Below are 17,524 nucleotides of genomic sequence, written 5' to 3' on the forward strand. Positions count from 1 at the left end.
TATTGATGGAGGAGTCTCTGAGAGGCAGGGTGCAGCCTTCCAAAGCTTTATGTGCACACAAAGACTGGATTCAAAATTTTGAGTGTAACAACTGCACTGACTTTGTACTGAAAATACTTTGGGTGTATCATGATAGTTCTGCCTCCCAAGCTGATAACCCGACCTGGAGCATCTTTGCCAGGCTACACTGCAGCATGAGAAACTTTCCAGAGACTCAGTGCCTTCATCGGTGTCTCTACAAGACATCTTGTGACAGGGCCACTGCTTGTTTGTTCCCATAGAAACTGCCATCTGATCGTGGCAAACTGCACAAAGGCTCCTGCTGCAAACGCAGCGTCTAAAAATTCCCCAGTGTATCATCTCGATCTGGCATCTTGCTTTATTCCTCGCTCGCCTGGCAAAATCTCGGCCCCTTCCAGCTCAGTGTGCTCCACATGCAATTGGCACCTTGAAAATAATCCTAGAACTGAAGCTGATGGTGTCAGCTCCTAATTGTGGTCTCAGAGGTGCTGGCAAGGGAGCAGTGTTTGCAGTCCCTACCAGCAGCAGGATGATCCACATGCAGGCACTCGATGCATCTGAAATTATAAATACTGAAAAAAAGGCATTTTATACGTTTGAAATCTTAGATATTGGGAAAAAATTCCTTTTCTGCAAGTGTGTGGCTGTTGCTCTTGATTTATTTTGAATATCCAACTAGTTTGACTTTGGTATAGAAAAGAGCCAACACTTACAGGGTTCGGAAAATATCGGTGCAAGTCTGTTTCAGAGCCCAGAATCCCATAGTCCCAAATGGACCTGGTGGCATATGAAGAGGAATAGTGATTCCTTCCATCTTATCTGTTGCTTTCGATTTTGTGTGGTGATCCCAGTGTGATATTTAACATTCCTGCAGCCTTGTCATTTACCCAGGAGCTGTTACACTCGTGAGTGTAGCTGCACACAAGGTACGTGCACGTTACAGCTCCTGTGCATGCCGGCGTCGCTGCAGAGCCCGGCCTCCTCCCTGGAATGTGGGCAGGATCCGGAGCAGGACCCAGCACGGAGCCGCTGTGCGAGGAGCAGGGAACAGGCTGCTGGGGCTGAGTGAAAGGGATTGTTATATGGGATGACAGATTCCTCTGGAGCTTGTTGCTGTTTGCAGAAGGGAAGCCAAGACATTGGTGCTTAATATCTTCCAGAAGTCCTTTGCTTTAACCCTTACAGAGCCTCAGGAAATCAACTGGAAGCCGGTGCAAAGGCTCCCTGTGGCTCTGGCAGCTTCTCCCAGGCACCCAGCAACAGCATGAGAGGACGTGGTAGCCCCAAGCTTCACCAGGGGAGGTTCAGGTTGGACATCAGGAGGAATTTCTTCACAGAAGGGGTTGTTAAACATTGGAAGGGGCTAACCTAGGGAGGTTTGGAGTCCCCATCCCTGGAGGTGTCCAAGCAAGGTGCCGCTGATGTGGCACTCAGTGCTCTGGGCTGGATGACATGGTGGGGATCGGTCACAGGTTGGACTCGATGATGTTGGAAGTCTTTTCGAGCCCAAATGACCCTGTGGTTGTGCTGCACGTCCTGGTGCAGTGCCAGGTGTTTTCCCTGCAGGAGGATTTCTGTGGTGCACGGCAGGCTGGGGAGCCCAGCCAAGGGTGCTCCTGCTGCATGTGTTGGCTTTGTCCTTAAAAAAAAGCCACTTTCTGTCATTAAAAAATAGCTGCTCTTAACTTGTGCTGCAAGTACCCCGTTCCCCTTAGACAGGAGTGTGGTGAGGTATTCCCTCTCCTCACAGGAGACCTCTTGGTCCGAGTAGTGTTCTTTGCATGATAAGTATTGCTTAAAAAAACCCAAACCCTAACGTACAGTGTGTTCTCAACACATCACTTCACGCACACCAGCTTCTAAATTTCCTTATTTCCGAGCTTTGGTATTTTATAAGCCAGTAATTCAAACCTGCCTCTGACTGCACACTCTGTACCTGAAAATCGCTATTTTTCTTTGTCACTTGCATTTTTAGGTCACGACTGAATTAGAGCAAAATGACAATCCAGGGAACTTTGTGTAACACTTTCAAAACCTGCTTGTTGTAATATCCTGCAGCTTTTTAAAGACTTGTCTTGATGTTTGAGCCAGGTCTTTCCCATGAAACCTGGCAGGTTGACTCCGTGTCTCATGGCCCCTCTGCTCTCAGGGCCAGTCTCTGCTGGGGCTCTGTTCCACAGCAGCATTCCTGATGCATCTCCTGCTGTCACAGATTTCTTCCTGCGTGCAACTACATTTCCAAAACTCTGCTGCTAAGCAACTCTCTCCAGGGCTGGAGAGCAAGGCATGAGGAGCAGCTGAGGGAGCTGGGGGGGCTCAGCCTGGAGAAAAGGATGCTCGGGGGGAACCCTCTCATTCTCTACAAATTCCTGCTAGGCATTGGATTGGGCTGCGCAGGGAGGAGGTGGAATCCCCATCCCTGGAGGTGTCCAAGGAAGGCCTGGATGTGGCACTCAGTGCTCTGGGCTGGGGACAAGGTGGGGATTGGGCACAGCTTGGATTCAATGATCTCGGAGGGCTTTTCCAGCCTCAGTGATTCTGGGATTCTCTAAATGATTCAGTGGCAATCTCAGGAGAGGTTTGGAGTCAGATTCCTGCATGGAGGTCAGTTGCAGTGTTCAGCTGACATCTCCTGAAATAATACTGACAAATGGGTATTCAAGGTGCTGGTAAACTGAACTTTATTTGTTTTCATGGGATGTTTAGGCGCAATGCCTGAATTGAGCGGAGAGCAATTAAGAAAGTGGTTTGAACAGGCGACCTGGACTGGAAGGGGACCAAAGTGGGCAAGTGGCCTCTCAGATTTTGATTCACCTCTTGGCTTTGCTTGTCTGCAGGTGGCTGGGAGGCCGAGCTGTAGCTCAAGCAGGAGTCCAGTCAGGCCAGAGCAGAACTGCAGCGTTCCCATCTGCTGTCAGAGAGGCTGGATCTGAGCCTCCTTGGCCGAACAGTCGAGCTTACGTGACCGGGCTCTGATTTTTCACATCGCATTTGTTAGTAAACCAGTTTGCATCGATTTAAATGCACCTCCATGAGCTTCTGCACTAGTTTAAGTGCATTTAAAAACCGGTTTTAATTATCAAGTGCAGTCTTTGTGTAGTAAGTGCCAAGAGTGCTTTTAATTTGCATGGAAGCCATGGAGGTAGCGCTGCAGACTGTCAGCAGAGCGTGGGGCTGCACCACAGCCATGTTGAGGGCTGAGCCTTCATTCCTTCCACTCAGCATTGCCCTGCTACATCCCACTAGAATTCCTGCTAATGCTGCAAGCAGGAGCTTTTACAACCTGCCTTTTACCTCAGCCTCTTCTCCTTTGGCTTAAGTTGATTTTTAATACTCGTTCTTAGATATTCTGCATTTACAGTCCAGGTATGGAGGAGTTTGATTAAGTGACCTCCCAGGCATGCAGCTCCTGGTGTCTGCTCTCTGTGGATGGATGTGTGGACGTATTTCAGTGTAGCAGTACTCACTGTAGGCTGGCATTTGTCGGTGTGGTTTGCTCCCTTCCCTCACCAGGATAAATAATTTTCCGTGCCACCTCTAATTCACATTACGACTCCTGTGAAGTTCTCAGCCTTGCATCTGGGAAGCATTACAGGAATTTTACAAGGCTTCTGAACTAAAAACAAATTACTGGCATAAATGTCAGCTGAAGCTGTTGGGGCTGGAGGGGTTTTCTCCTGTAACAGAGTGTGAAATGAAAAGACAGAAAGGTCAGTGGGAATGCAGACATGGCACAGTGTGAACCCGGTGGAATTCAGGAGACAGGAGTGGTGTGGCTATCCCGTGCTGTGTTTGAGGTGGTTAGGTGTGGCTACCTGCAGTCTGCTGTGCTGAGACTTGCTCTGCCTTGGGCTCAGCCCCGTGTAGTCTCTTGCTGTAGCCCAGGAGAAAAAGGCACCACTGGCTGGGACCAGGAGATTCACTGTCTGACCAGAACTTGAAAAAGCTCTAGAAATGATGTCATTAAGAAGGATAAAGGCTAGATGTGGTGTAGCTTAAGGGATTCCGGTGCTTAAGCTGTGGATAGCTGATCTCCTTGGTCACTGCTTGGTCCTCTGAGTCTTGGTCAGCCTGAAGCCCAGGGCACTTGCTGAGCAGCCATCAGGTTTTGTGGGGATATGTGGTAATTCCATACATCCTGGCTATGCTCTTCCCAGCTCTGTGTGGAGTACTGTGGCCTGTCCTTGTGCTCGGCCTCTTCCCAGGTCTGTGTTTGCAGCCTGAGGTGATGATTCATGGAGCTCGCCCTCGCAGCACCTCCCGTTTGCAGCGGGAGGTTCTTCATGCACCAGAATGGTTTGTTTATCTAATTGGCATCTCCAGCTCCCTTTCCCGTGCCTTTCTCTGCAGTCCCAAAGCCCTTGATGCTGTTCAGTGTGCTCGGCTGTAGCGTCTGTCAGCCAGGGCAGGTAACTCCGAGTCTCTCTGTTGTTTCCCGCTGTTGCCCCAGGTGATGAAATAATGAGGAGAAGCTCTCCGGGAGGGTTTGGGACCTGGCATCCAGGTGAGTGTGGCAAGTAGAGCTCTAGCAATGTGACCAAGCTTTCTCGTGGCTTGCAGAGCATTATTTCTCCCTCGCTGTGGCTGAACAGGACAGAATTTACCTGTCATCCCTTGCAACTTCCAGAATAGGAAAGAGTTTGCATTTGGGACTAGGTCACCATTGAACTGGCACTGAGGCTCCTGCTCTGAAGCAGCAAGTTTCGAGTAGGGGGCACTCACCTCTTGGACCTTTTTGATGGCTTCTGCTGGAAAACAGAAGCTGCAGCTGCTGGCACAGGGTTAATCCAGGACTGGAAAAGGAGGAATTCAGCACAGGTAAAGGCTGGGATCCTTGGGGGTGCTGCAGATGAGCTTCCTGTCCTGTGACATTTGTAAGCTGCTGTACATGCCCTAAAATGATGAGATTCTCTTACCTGGGCGTAGCTGGTTCTCTGAGCCGTAGATGTGAATGTGGGGTTTGTGCTTTGGCCACTGCAATGCCGGCTGTGTTCCCTCTGGGACAAGGAAAGGTCACGGCAGAGCACGGCGCTCACACAAGCCGGGTATTAACGTTGCAGCCGGCCAAGAGGATTTGGATGTATTGACTTTTCTTGTAACACCATCAGTATTTTCTTCACCTTGTGCAAGACACAAGTCCCTGCATTGATTGTGCAGAGGGATGTGGACAAGGTGAGAACTTCCTTCCTGAGCAAATGCAGCTTCTCTGTGCACATCTTCGTCCACAGTTTCCTGCTTTCAGTTGCTGCCAGTATTTGCATTTGTGCCACCTCCAAAAGCCACTGATGTTGCTGCAGACTGGCCTAGTTTTATTTGCTGTATCACTTTTAGTTAGGTAGGTTCTGCTGGTTAGCTAGTTCCGAGGAGGAGATGTGTTACCCATGAGCTTGCCAAGAGAAGTCTGGGAATCGACAGTGTCAGTGCTTCCTTTTTGTCGAGCGCTTTCTTATGACTAAAAACTGTACAAATTGCCTATTTGCATGGAGAGAGCTCGCTTTTAGTGACCCTAAACACACCAGCAGGCTTGTGCTGACAGCTTGCCTGAGAAACATGTGCCTCTGCCATCCGAGTGTCCATACGGAAGCGCGGCATTGCTGCGGAGTGACATCCACCCAGCTGAGCTCTCGAAAAGGGACATGACCTGCAGTAGCCTGGAGTTCACGTTGTGTTTTTATCACAGCCGTGTGTCCATATGCCAGTTGAGTGCCTCTGTGTGTGGCTCATATACGTATCTCCAGTGTGTACTTCCTTATCCCTGTTTTTCCCCCTTCTCTGTTGTAATTCTGGTCTCTGCTCCTGGAGTTCTCCTGAAGGTCCTGTGCAGCTCTGGTATCTGCTTACAGGAGTGATTTTTACCCCTCCAGCAGCTGCTTAATCCAAACAGGCCGTGTTCCTGAGCTTCCCAAGTGTTTGTGGCAGGCAGGAGCAGCTGGGAAGAGTTGTTCCCTGTCAGCCCCTCTGACAGCTCACGCTGTCAGTGCAGTAAGGCTGCCGTGGACGGAGAGGAGGGGGCTCCTTTGCCAACTGCAAATGTAGGAGGAATTCGGGTGGATGAGCCTTCTCCAGGTTTATTCATTTATTCCAGAGACCCTCTCTGGTGACAGCTCTCCCTGTGGCTGCACTCTGCCACGTGCCCTCAGAGTGACACAGGAGCCGAGCTGCAGGGACACCTCTATCCATGGCAGAAGACACCCAGTGACTGTTTACTGAGCGTTTTCCAGGAGGAATCTGGAGCAGGAGGACTCCCTGGGACAGTTCTAGGAAATGTCTTGCTCCCAAATAAACATGTTGATTTTCTCAATGCAGTTGGTTTGCCGGTGCCATCTGTTGGCTCCCGTTCCATGGAGGAGATCCGTGCTGATTTACAGGAATGCCGCTGCCATAATTACACTTTTACAGTGATCACTGATCACACTGAGCACATGGGCTCCTTTTGAAAGAAGTGGGGTTTTCTGATTTTCACTCAGGCCACTGCAGAAACAACTGAACTGAAAGGGAAAAGGTGATTTCTTTATGGAATGATCACTCATGCAAGAAATTTTATTTATCACTGAATTACAGTTACAATTAAATCCAAGCAGATGCATAGCATGAAGGGGGAGATGTTAGCCCAGGCCAGAGTCTCTGGCTTGTTCTTTTGTTCACAGCACAGGAATAAAAGGAAGCAGTGTCCTGTGGCTCCTTTCCACTGAAAACAGACTGTGCTTCCACCTCTTTCCCTCTCAGAGCCTGTTCAAGCAGCTGGAGCAGTGCAGGGCACAGTGGCTGTCCTCTCCCTGCCCATCCGCCTGGGCACCCAGCAGTTCATTTCCCTTCCTGTTGGCAGGGCACTATGGATTCAAGGAAGTCTGTCTGGATTATTATCCACACTCAGCTCAGAAACAAGATGTCCACATAAATTTTAACTCCTGCAGGTTGATATTCTCTTCTCTCCCATTTCAAGCCTTGTGTCTCGTTTCAGATCCCCTCACCTTGGCATGTTTAGCTCTGGTGGCTGCCAGATTTGAAAATCTGGTATCTCAGAGCAAGATAGGAATTTATAATGTTGTTTATGTTACACTTGGGGAATTTTAGGAGAATCCTGTGAGTTTGAGAGTAAGAATTGTCAAGGCTTCATGTGCTGGGCTGAAGGAGGTGGTCGGTGCTCAGGGCAGAGGGGCAGCCTGGGCTCCTCCCCAGGAGCTCACATCTCTGAGCATTTTGGGGTGCACTGGAGCCGTCTTGCTGCCTTGGCTGGAAATGTGCCTTCTGTCCCTGCTGACTTCCCGTGGGATGCAGTGGGACGTGCTGCTGTCAGGGATAACTGAGTGCTCCCTTTCAGCCATCCAGAGTTTCGGTACCCCTCCTTCCATTTCCCAACTACCCCTTTTGCTTTCATGTGGTTGAAATTTCCACTCCTCCCCACAAGGCTTTTGCCTGGCGTGCACATATACTCAGCACAGCTTTAGGATCACAGGAATACAGAGCAGTGTTCAGCTGAAGTGCACCAGGAGAAGAAAAATCTGGAAAAACAATGGATGAGCCACCTGGCTCCGGAGAGCGGGGCCTCCACAGCGGCCTGCAGGTGTCAGTTTGAACACCTTACCTGCTCTCCACCAATTGTTTTTAGCAACTTGCCATTTCTCCCAAAGAACAATTCCTTCCTCAAATTACTAGTGCAAGTTTTCCTTGGATGCAAGAAGGAATAAATGAACTGTTTACAAGTGGCGGGAACATTTTGTTAATTGGTAGCAGCATGCATGCTCCAGGCTTGGCATTTATCCTCCTGCCTGTAAGCTTCATTAACTTCTGATAAAAGAATAGTTAATTTCTCAGACTCCTTTTTTAGAGTATTTCATTGTTCAAGAATTTAGATCATGGTTTTCTTCCACTTATGCTTGTGCCTGAATTTGTGCTTTATTTAATGATGTTTAGTCTTGCTCTCTATTTTATGTCGTGTTTGTAAGCATGAGGGAATGCACTCGATTTTGGGGTTTGGGGTTTATTTTAACTCCTGAAACTGATTCTTTTTGCATAAATAATAAATAAATACTCTTTTATATTTGGAGGCAGGGCAGTTATTGCCCTGGCAAGGATTTTATCTTAAGACAGGAAGGTTAGTTTTCATGTGCTTCAGATTGTTCCCTTAAAGATCCTAAAGATCTTTTGTTTGGTTGTTTTTCTCCAGTTTGTCATCTCCAATAAATAAAGAAAAAATAAAATAAAGGGCTGAATTCATTGTGGCCATTCCTTGTAACTGAGCTTTAGATGGAGTCAGTCTGGCTGGTGCAACCCGAGGACCTCAGCCAGACTCTTTTCTGTTGAAATCCCAAATCATCTTTCGAGGGAAGGGAGAATATTAGCCAGCTAGGAAATGCAGGAACAGAGAAACCAACTTGGTCTGTTCTGGAAAGTCTTTAAACCAGTCCTTCCCTCTGGAAAAAAAGTGATTGTCCAAAAGAACCCAAACAGCAAAGCTCTGGAACAAACCAACTGCAGCTCCCCTGCAAAGCCCTGGGTGGAACATCAGCCCCCATCCCTGAAATTCCCTGCGTGTCCCTTCTGCCCAGCGCAGAGGGGATTTCCTACTTCCACCCTCGCTTGGTCTGAGGAAGCTCTGCGTTTCCTGAAACCGGAGCACGAGGTGGTTTCCCCAGGATTTTTCAGGAGACTTTTGCCTTTTATGTTGCATGAGTTGCTGGAGGCATTTGTGTGGAATGAAAACATTTGGAAGAAACCCGTTCAGGTCTCTCCTCTGCGTAACTCCTGAGGGTGGGTGTGGGTTTGGGGCTGCTTGGCTGAGCTCGGGATGAGATCCTTCACAAGAAGAACATCTCCTGAGTGCTGTTTGTCTTGCTTTGCTCCCAATCCAGGTATTGTGTGTCTTCTGGGCGTGGAGTTTCACTCACCACGTGTAAATCCCACAGCGTCACAAGGGGACAGGGGAGGTGGCAGCCTGGTCCTCCCTGCCCCGGGTTATCAGGGAAAGCCAGAGGAATCCAGTTCTGTTGTGTCTGGCCCTACTGACCAAGCTGGGTGCAATCAGATGCTCTACATACCTTGAACTTGGCCGAGAGTGTCAGCTCGAGCCATGTAATTAAGCTGGGAAATGAGATTTCCTTAGAGCAACTACAGAGCTGGGAATGAGTAAGGAGTTTAGGAATACTCCAGATCTGTGGATTTTCATTTACGTCTTTGGGCCTGAAAATGACTCATGTCTCTGGGTAGACATCTTGGCTTTGCTCTCGGAGGAAGCGTCTCTTAGCTTTTATGTATATTTATGCTCAAGCTTTACAAAAGCCCGTTCTTGCAGGAAAACCCTGGGTGAAAAGCATGTGCAGAGTGCTTCCCAGTCCCCCTCTGACTCTCTAAACTTTCCCAGCCGTCTCCTGAGCGCTGTGCTTGGATCTGTGCGGCGCAGATCCGCGCGTCCCGCGCCGGGCTCATCGCGGGGCTGCCGGCGGGGCCGGCTCTGCACCCCGTTAATCACAGCCCTGGTGCCTGGCAGCCCCTGCTGCTGTTTCACCTCGTGCCTCGGCTCCAGCCCTGCTCCTGCCAGCAGCTCCCAGCACCGAGTGCCAGACCTGGCTGCCGTTCAGCTCCCGGTGCTGCTGTAGGAAGCATGCTCAGTGACTTGGAAGGCTGGAAGCGTTCCTGCGCTCTGAATTAAAGGTTTCAAGTGAAAGAAACAGCTTATTGTACTTGGGTGCCTTTTCAGGATTCTGCTGGGTTCTGCTCACATGCAGGGCGGTTATTGCTCTGGCAGGGATTTGATCATAAAATATGGGGCTTAATTTTCATGTGCTTCAGATTGTTCCCTTAAAGAAAGATTCCCTTAAAGGATCTAAAGATCCTTTTGTTTGGTTGTGCTTGTGCCTGTGAGAGCATCCCTCAGCCCTGCCTTGGGGTTGGCACTAAAGAGGGACGTGTGTTTGGGTCGTGTGCCCCTGTGGGTTTGTGCCCGTGGTCCTGGCACGCTGCTGTGCACAGAGCACTTGTCCTTGTCCCCACTGGGGTCTGGGACAAGCTGAGCATTTCTGTGTCAGATCTTTCTGGCTGTGCATCCTCAGCGGTTTTCGCGGCGGGGCTGCTTTGCATGCCCTTCCCCAGGCCTTTGCATGATCCTGCAGCCTTCCTGGGCAGGACTTGTGTAAATTAGGCTCCCCAGCAAAGCAACCAGGGGATTTGTAAAAGCGGTTCTTTTCCCAGGGAGAGCCATCTCCAAGTGAGAAAACCTGCTGGGGGATGGTAATTCATCCCACAAATCCCAAGACTGGAGCTGCTCGCTCGCAGGGGTGTTTCGTGGTGGGGAGGAAGATATTTAAGGCTGAAATTTGATTTAGAAGCAGCAAGGCAGATGTTTCTCTGCCAGGCAGAGCAGCTTTTTCTCTCAGCTGTTTTCTCCATCAAGGTTTCACTCTGCCTTTTCTCTCCTGCTCATCCCGGCGTTCTGGAAAAGATTCCCTTCCTTATTGTCTGTGTGTGGATGAAACAGGGCGCTCAGTGAACTCGAGGACAGGTGGTTCTTAGCACGGAAGTGTCTCCACGTTTGGAGTCTGATGGTTCTACAGTCCATGCTCAAAGGAGCTGGGAGCTGCCAGCACCAGGGAGGTGGAGGGAAGACCTTGGAGACTGGAGAGCAGCTGACTGGAAGCACTTAGACTTGTTTGAACTGCACTAGTGTAGCATTAAAGAGCACTTCTGGTTTAAAACAGATAAATAAACACCTCAGTTGTTAGAAGCCTGACATTACCCCCATTCCCATCCCTGCTGGGGTTTATATCAGCCCTGGTGCAGGGAGCTGGTGTGTGGATAATGCAGCTGGGTCAGTAACTTCTCTTTTGTTTCCCCTCTGCCAGGTTGCGATAAAGATCATTGATAAAACTCAGCTGGATGAAGAGAACCTGAAGAAGATATTTAGAGAAGTCCAGATCATGAAGATGCTTTGCCACCCACATATCATCAGGTTGTACCAGGTAGGAGCACTCTGCAATGGAGTTTCCATCCCTTGACTCCACACTGTGCAGCAGCACTTTCTCCAGAGTCATCTCTCCATTCCTTCTACGTGGAACTGGGAAAGTCCTTTATGTTTTCGAGGTCTCAAAGTGCTTTGATTGGAGGGGCAGGGGGAAAGTGTAGCTAATCCTTCTCTTTTCTGGGACATCGTGCTTCCGCTGTGGGCTGGCCTCCTGCCACTTGTTTATGGCCATTGTGTGCTTCTCAGTTTCCCAGTTGAAACCGGATGCAGGTTCCCCTTCTCACTTCAAGGGAGGGATTAAATCTCACCCGGGAGCAGGACAGGGCTCTCCTCTCCCTGCCCAGCTCCCTGTGGCCCCCAGAACCTGCTGATCTGCTCAGCCCTTTCCTGGAAGGGGATCAATACTGGCAGCAGACTTGTTTTTGAATGTTGTTTGCAGACTTGTTCTCCAGCTTGTTTGACTTTTTTTTGTCTGCAAACAAAACCCCCAGAGGCAGAACCACATGGTCTGCCCCTTTACACAGGTACCTGGTGGTGCCCCTCTGCGAGGAGGGTGCAGCAGAGAAATGGAAGCAGAGGAGTAAAGGACTCTGTTTCCCACCTGTGCTTGAGAGATACGAGTATTTATTTGGACTCCAGAGAGTTAAAACTGAGTAGAAGTGACAGAGGTTAATATTTAGCTACTTTGGCCAAACCATGTGTGAGATGCTTGCAGGGACTGTGGCATTTTCAAGGTACTCAGGGAGTGCTTCTTTGCAAACTGACTCTTTAAACCTTTTGTGTTTTTTGAGCCAAAAAACCTTTTGAAACCTATTTTATTCCATCTAAAGCTTTTGATGTGATACTGAAAAGGTGACAGTTGCGGCTTGGCTTTGTTTAGGGTGGGAGAAGAGCAGGGTAGCAGCCCTGAGAAGTCTCCCAGGCTGATGGAACAGGACAAGACCGGGAAGCAAACACTAAAGGGAGGGGAAACAGAACAGGAGGAGGAAGGTGCAGGTGAAGTGTTACATGTAGTTACAGACTGAGTGCCTGAAATTTGCTGTATCATCCTTACTGTCCCCAGTTGCTATCCGTTTCTCCACATGGCTCTGGAAAGCATGGGAAGGTTATAGTTTGGATTTGATGAAAGCAGTCACGTGTTACAGAAGGAATAAAGGTGGTTTTAGAGCTGTTTCTTGTTGCACTCAGCAGTCTCCTTATGTGTCACTTCTCTGTCCTTGTGTGCAGGTTATGGAGACAGAGCGGATGATTTATCTGGTGACAGAGTATGCCAGTGGAGGGGAAATATTTGGTAAGTACATTTATTGCATTCTTTAATCAGATAATGCACTTGGTCAACTACAGTAAACTGAAAATAGCTGCCACACTCTCTTGTTTCAGCCAAGAGGTGCCCTTCAGCCTGCAAACTTTCCATTGACAAGAGGAGTAAGGGAATAAATGAGACCAAGTCAATGGAAAAATAACCCCCATAACCTCTGTTTCTTCTTTGGGTTTCATTGACAGGTGGTGCTGCTCTTCTTTCATACTCACTTTGGGATTAAAGATGTTGGAAATAGTCATGCAGTTGGATTTTAGTGTTGCTGAATGCTTTGCTTCCCAGCAAGTTACATGAACCTTGCTGATGATAGTGAAACTGTTGTAGCTTTCAAAGAAACAGGCAGTCCTGCAGTTCTGGAGTGTTTTGTGCTCAAAACCATGTCTTGTCTTTTCTTTTTGATATCTGATGTTATGTTAGCAAGCTCTGGTTGCATCCCTTTCAAGCACCATTGTCTCAGAGAGTTTTGGCTGAGTGTTCTTGACCACAGGAGCTGTTCTTGAAAGGGAGAAAAGTGCAACTGAAAGGACTGTGGGCTGACTTACTAATTTGTTTGATGAACAATAGCAAAACTTATAGAAATAGGAATTCACTTATACACTGGAATTTTGTGCTGGGTGACAGAGTCAGGATTTTGCAACATTGGTCAGTACTGGCTTTGCCAGTGTGAGCCTCCAAAAAGGGGGAAAATCCTGTGTGCTTGAATTAGCTTCAATCAAGGAAGTGAGGACAGTCACACGTGGCCTGTCAGCTCCTGGGAGCACTCTCCCTGTCCTCGTCAGTCATTGCAGAAGATTCACTTTTGATTTCACTTCTCACTTCGCTGGAGGAGAAGCTGAGTTGTAATAAAAGATGAAGCTTTTAGTGAAGCAAGTCCCAAATTAAGGAAAATAAAAGCTGCAAAGTGCTGGTTTCCAGCCACTACAAACTGCCACCAGTTCCTCAGTACCTCTGTAGATGGTTGCCATGGCTTCTTGTCAATGTTGTCCATGTCCTTTGGATTTCTCCCTGAGAAGGTGACAGCCGAAGGGGAAGCAAGTGACAGCTGATGTTTGGGAAGTGTGGATTTCCTGGTGAAAAACTGACTTGCTGAGCCTTCCAGTTGTTTATTCAAATGTGAATCACGGTGCTGGACACACTCAGCAGTTCCAAAGGCTTGTGAAATTCACCTTCCCATGCCCAGCAAAATCACCTGCACATGTCCTGGGGTTAGCTTGGGTGTGTATCACCACAGAAAAATATAAATCTCTTTTTACTTTTTCTCCCTCTTCTGTTGAATTTGGCAGAGATGGGCTCATCTTTTTTTAAATCCAGAGCTATGTGCAAGCTCATATACAAACTTGGAATGAATTCTTTGGTTACAAAAATAGCCTTCTGCGTGAGTCGAAGTGAAAACCTAATTGCTTTCTGAAAGATTTTCTGCTGTAGTAAATTCAGCTCATTAGCATGGCTAATTTCCATGTTGCTGCCCAGCATTTTATCCTCACTGATAGCTGGGAGCAGCCAGCTCTGTAACTGTGTGAGCCTTCTCCAGACCCAAGCCAGGAGGTCGTGCCTCTACCCAGTTTTGAGGATTTTTGGGCACTGCCCTTAGTGCAAGAGCAGAGAGGGGGAAACTCAAGTCTCAGCTTTTTGTATTCAGAGTTTCCTGAGGAGCCATTAAGACTTTGTTCTAGCAGCGGAAGCAATTTGCAGGGAGGAAACAGGAGCCCATTCTGGGAAGGTTTCCTTGCAGTCCTCGCATCTCCAGCGCTGAAGGGTCTCACGTCCTCGTGGGGTGGAAACAAAGTCGATGGCAGCTTGGGCTCTCCTGTTGGGTAAAACCTCCCCTGCACGGAGCTTCAGTGCCTGTCCCTCCTAGGGCAGGTGGGCTGGTTGGGAACGGCTGGATGTGCTGCAGGGATGGTGTGTGAGGTGTGCGTGGGCAGTGCAGCCACAGTCACCGTGTCTCTTACTGGGCACTGGGGATTCTCTGTGAAATTGGCCTGTGCTGAGTCTTTTTAAACTTTTTTTGGTCATGTCCTAACACCTGCGTGACATAGGCCTTAAAATGCAGTGCTGAAGGGTAAGGGGAACTGACAGCTGTGGTTTTCTGGATGCCCAACACCCAGGGTAAGGCTGAGGGCAGACTCATAGAACCGGAGTTGCAGCATTGTGCTGTTGTGAATGGCAAGTTTTTGTAAGGAACACATCTTAAGTTGCTTCCCTGATGCTTTCAGAACTTCCCAAGGCTTGAACCGTACCGTAGAGCTGTCAGTATTACACAGGCAGTGCTAGAGGTCAGAATTGTCAGCTGAAAGAGCGGTGGTTTCTCTAAATGGCCCCAGTCAGTCAGTGCTGGCGGCATGTCTGGCCCGTCCCTGTCGGTGTGAGCTCTGCAGGATCCTGGCTCAGCACCTGGGAGGGCTGTGCTACCTGTTTATCCAAACTTCCAGTAAAAGGGCTGAGCGCTCCTTCAGCAGCCAAGCTGTGCCGTAAGAGCCTTTGATTCATCTCTTACTGGAAATGGTTTGATAATTCACTTTGTTTGTGTAGCGGCGCGCAGGGACCAGGGACAGGCCTTGGGTTTGCTGTGGGCTTGAGCAGCCAAATGTAAATTGTTATTTTTGTCCCTCTCCGTGTTTTGCGTGTGGTTGGGTCGCTGGTTTGACATTATGAAGAAATGAATGTCTCCTTTTAAACATAGGGTGGTCTCTGTTCCAGGTCCCTCGAGTGTCCTTTTTTGAGGTCTGATGGAATATAGTCTAAAAATCTGGTTTGATTTCAGCTGTTTACTATGAAAACTGTAAATAATCTGCAGTCCTCACTGACTGAACATGGGTTCTTGGTTGATTAACAAAAAAATCACAGGAAATTTAGAAAATTATCATCTGGTTCATGTGGTTACCACGTCTGCCCTGTCTCCCCACTGCCCGCCCGCTTGACCTGAGCTCTGTGAGCATTAACTGGGCAGACACACTAAACAACGTTGTGGTGCCCGTCTCTAGAAGGTCAGACTGCTTCTGACATCACAAGGTCACCTAATTCACTGGAAATGTGACTTAATCCACCACACAGAGGAGATGTGAAGCTTCATCAGCGTTTGTTTTCCAGACAGAAAGCAGCTTAAAAGCAAGAGGCGTCTGTCCAGAAGCGGGGAGTGGAAACTTGTGTGTCAGTGCTCTCTGAACCAGAAGGTGATTTTTCTTCAGTGTAGGGTTGGATTGTTTTTTTAACACAGAGAGCAGCATCAGGTGCTTCATATAAGTACAGAGAGCAGTGACTGATGTCTGTAAGCGTTGTGCAATGAAATGATGCATTCCTTCCTCTCTGGAAGACACCCAGAGGAGCATCGCTGTGCACCGAGGAGCGCGGTGACGCTGGCATGGCCCGGCCGCGGGTCTGGGTGCTCTGGCACGCTCAGAGCAGGGTGCTGGCTCCCAGCTCAACGCTCAGGTCAGCTCTGTAACCTCCACTGCATGGGAGGTTTATGCAGACTAAGCTCTCAATGGTTAATTTTGGCATACAGTTGCCCTTGGTGGTATGTGAAGTATTCTGTAGCCTCATTGTTTCTGTCCTTCCTCTGGAGCTGGTGCAGAAATGTCAGCGGGCTCGGAGCGCGGTGCCTACGTGCAGAGCCTGGGCCTCCGCTCCCAGCTCTTCATGAAAAGTGAAATTTCACGCCTAACCCAAAAAGGGCTTTTTGCAGCCTAAGCAGGACTGGCTGGGCAGAGGGGCAGCAGAGTTTTCTGGGTGAGAGGCACAGGGCAGGGGTGCCCCAAATGCCGGGACTGAAGGCGGGTGTCATTGGCTGTGCCGGGACTGCTGAGCTTGGTTTGGGCAAAAATACACTTAGGAGAGCCTTGCAGAAAGACACCTGCTGCAGTAGCTGGGTTTGTTTTCTTGCCTGCAGGAGAATGGCTGAAATATTTCGGGAATTGTTGAGAGATTGGAGCCTTGTGCTCCAATGGACAGGCTGGCTCCCAAATCCCAGCGGAGCAGAAGGTGTGAATGACCTTGTTGAGGAGCTGAGCTATTACCTGTTGATCAGTGGCTTAAATTGGAGCAACCCTTGCTGTGCTCTGCTGTCAGTCTCCTTAGAGTAACAAATTTATGACCATACAAATACCTTAATGAAATACGATGGGGGAATTTGAGATGGTCACTTTGCTTTGCCGAGCGAGAGAGCTGAGGGTCAGATTTGACTTGGTGATGGTTTTCCTTCTCCAGCCCTGGTTCAGATTTGCTTATGGAGTAAGTTTATCCGATGAATAAGAGTTAATTGACAAGTTCTTTGAAAAACACCTCGAGTCTGTTGCACAACATGACTGGGCAAAGGCAGAAGTAGGTTGCTGTGCAGTCAGGAGCAGCACAACTGCTTTGATGGATCTTGGTAATTGGTATTTACTGTGAGTCAATTATGTCACAGGTATTTTAATGAATGGGTGACTGGGGAAAAACACAACCACCTGATGAGAAACCTGCACAAGTGATTTGTTGTTATTATTTTCAAGAAGAGATATCTGTGTTGAGCCCCCAGTTTAATGGGGTTCAGGGAGGGACATGAATCATTTCAGCTTAATTTTGGCCAGAAATGTTTTGAGGCCAACTGGATGGCCCCACCAAGGAGTTAAAATCTCCTGAAGTGAGGCTTCCTATCTGTGCCTTTTCTGCTGCCTGTCTCCTGCCTGTCTCCTGCCTGTCCATCCCCACTCATGGGACAGTGACAAGTGGCTTCTGTGAGCCTGGTGCTTCCAGGTTTTAAGTGGATTGACTTCAGCTGGGTCACTGCTGTGTGCCTGCCTTTGTGATCTCTTGGAGAGGCTTTTCCTGTCCGTGTGTGCAGTGCTGGCTTCCAAGGAAAGCCCAGCTGGCAACAAACACTACCTTTGAGTGAGAGTACAGGCTTTCAGCAAAATATTTGGGAGTGCTCAGATTTCCGTAGTGGAGGCCAGCTCCATTTTTATAATGAAATGCTTTCTTGGATTTCGCAAGGATGTTGTTGCACCGATCCACGGAGAGGGAGGATGTTAAATCCCTCCTGCAGCTGGTGGTGGCTGTGCTGGCTGGAGAGCTGAGGTGAGCAGCTGCTTGTGGCTGTGGCTACCTGGGACCTCGCTGGTTCCAGCAGGAGTTACCTTTGAGGCATATTAGACCAAAGAGACGTTTCCTGTGAAAAACCAGGGGAAGGAAGGATGGCACGTGGCCAGGAAGCTGCACCTCTCAAGGTGATGTGGTACAAGGCTTGGGAT

At 48.8% G+C, this 17,524-nt stretch overlaps 1 protein-coding gene across 4 annotated transcripts in view; it reads left to right on the top strand.

Moving 5' to 3' along the window:
* The window catches only part of SIK3 (SIK family kinase 3), a 70,874-nt gene that overhangs the window by 25,463 nt on the left and 27,887 nt on the right, over positions 1-17,524 (top strand). For all 4 annotated transcript variants that reach the window (XM_082296850.1, XM_082296852.1, XM_082296851.1 and 1 more), the window contains exons 2-3: positions 10,860-10,976; positions 12,206-12,269. In XM_082296850.1, the coding sequence (XP_082152976.1) occupies positions 10,860-10,976; positions 12,206-12,269 (181 nt within the window). The remainder of the gene's footprint in view (positions 1-10,859; positions 10,977-12,205; positions 12,270-17,524) is intronic.

Source organism: Coloeus monedula, assembly GCF_965178545.1.
Source record: "Coloeus monedula genome assembly, chromosome: 25".
Taxonomy (NCBI): Eukaryota; Metazoa; Chordata; class Aves; order Passeriformes; family Corvidae; genus Coloeus; species Coloeus monedula.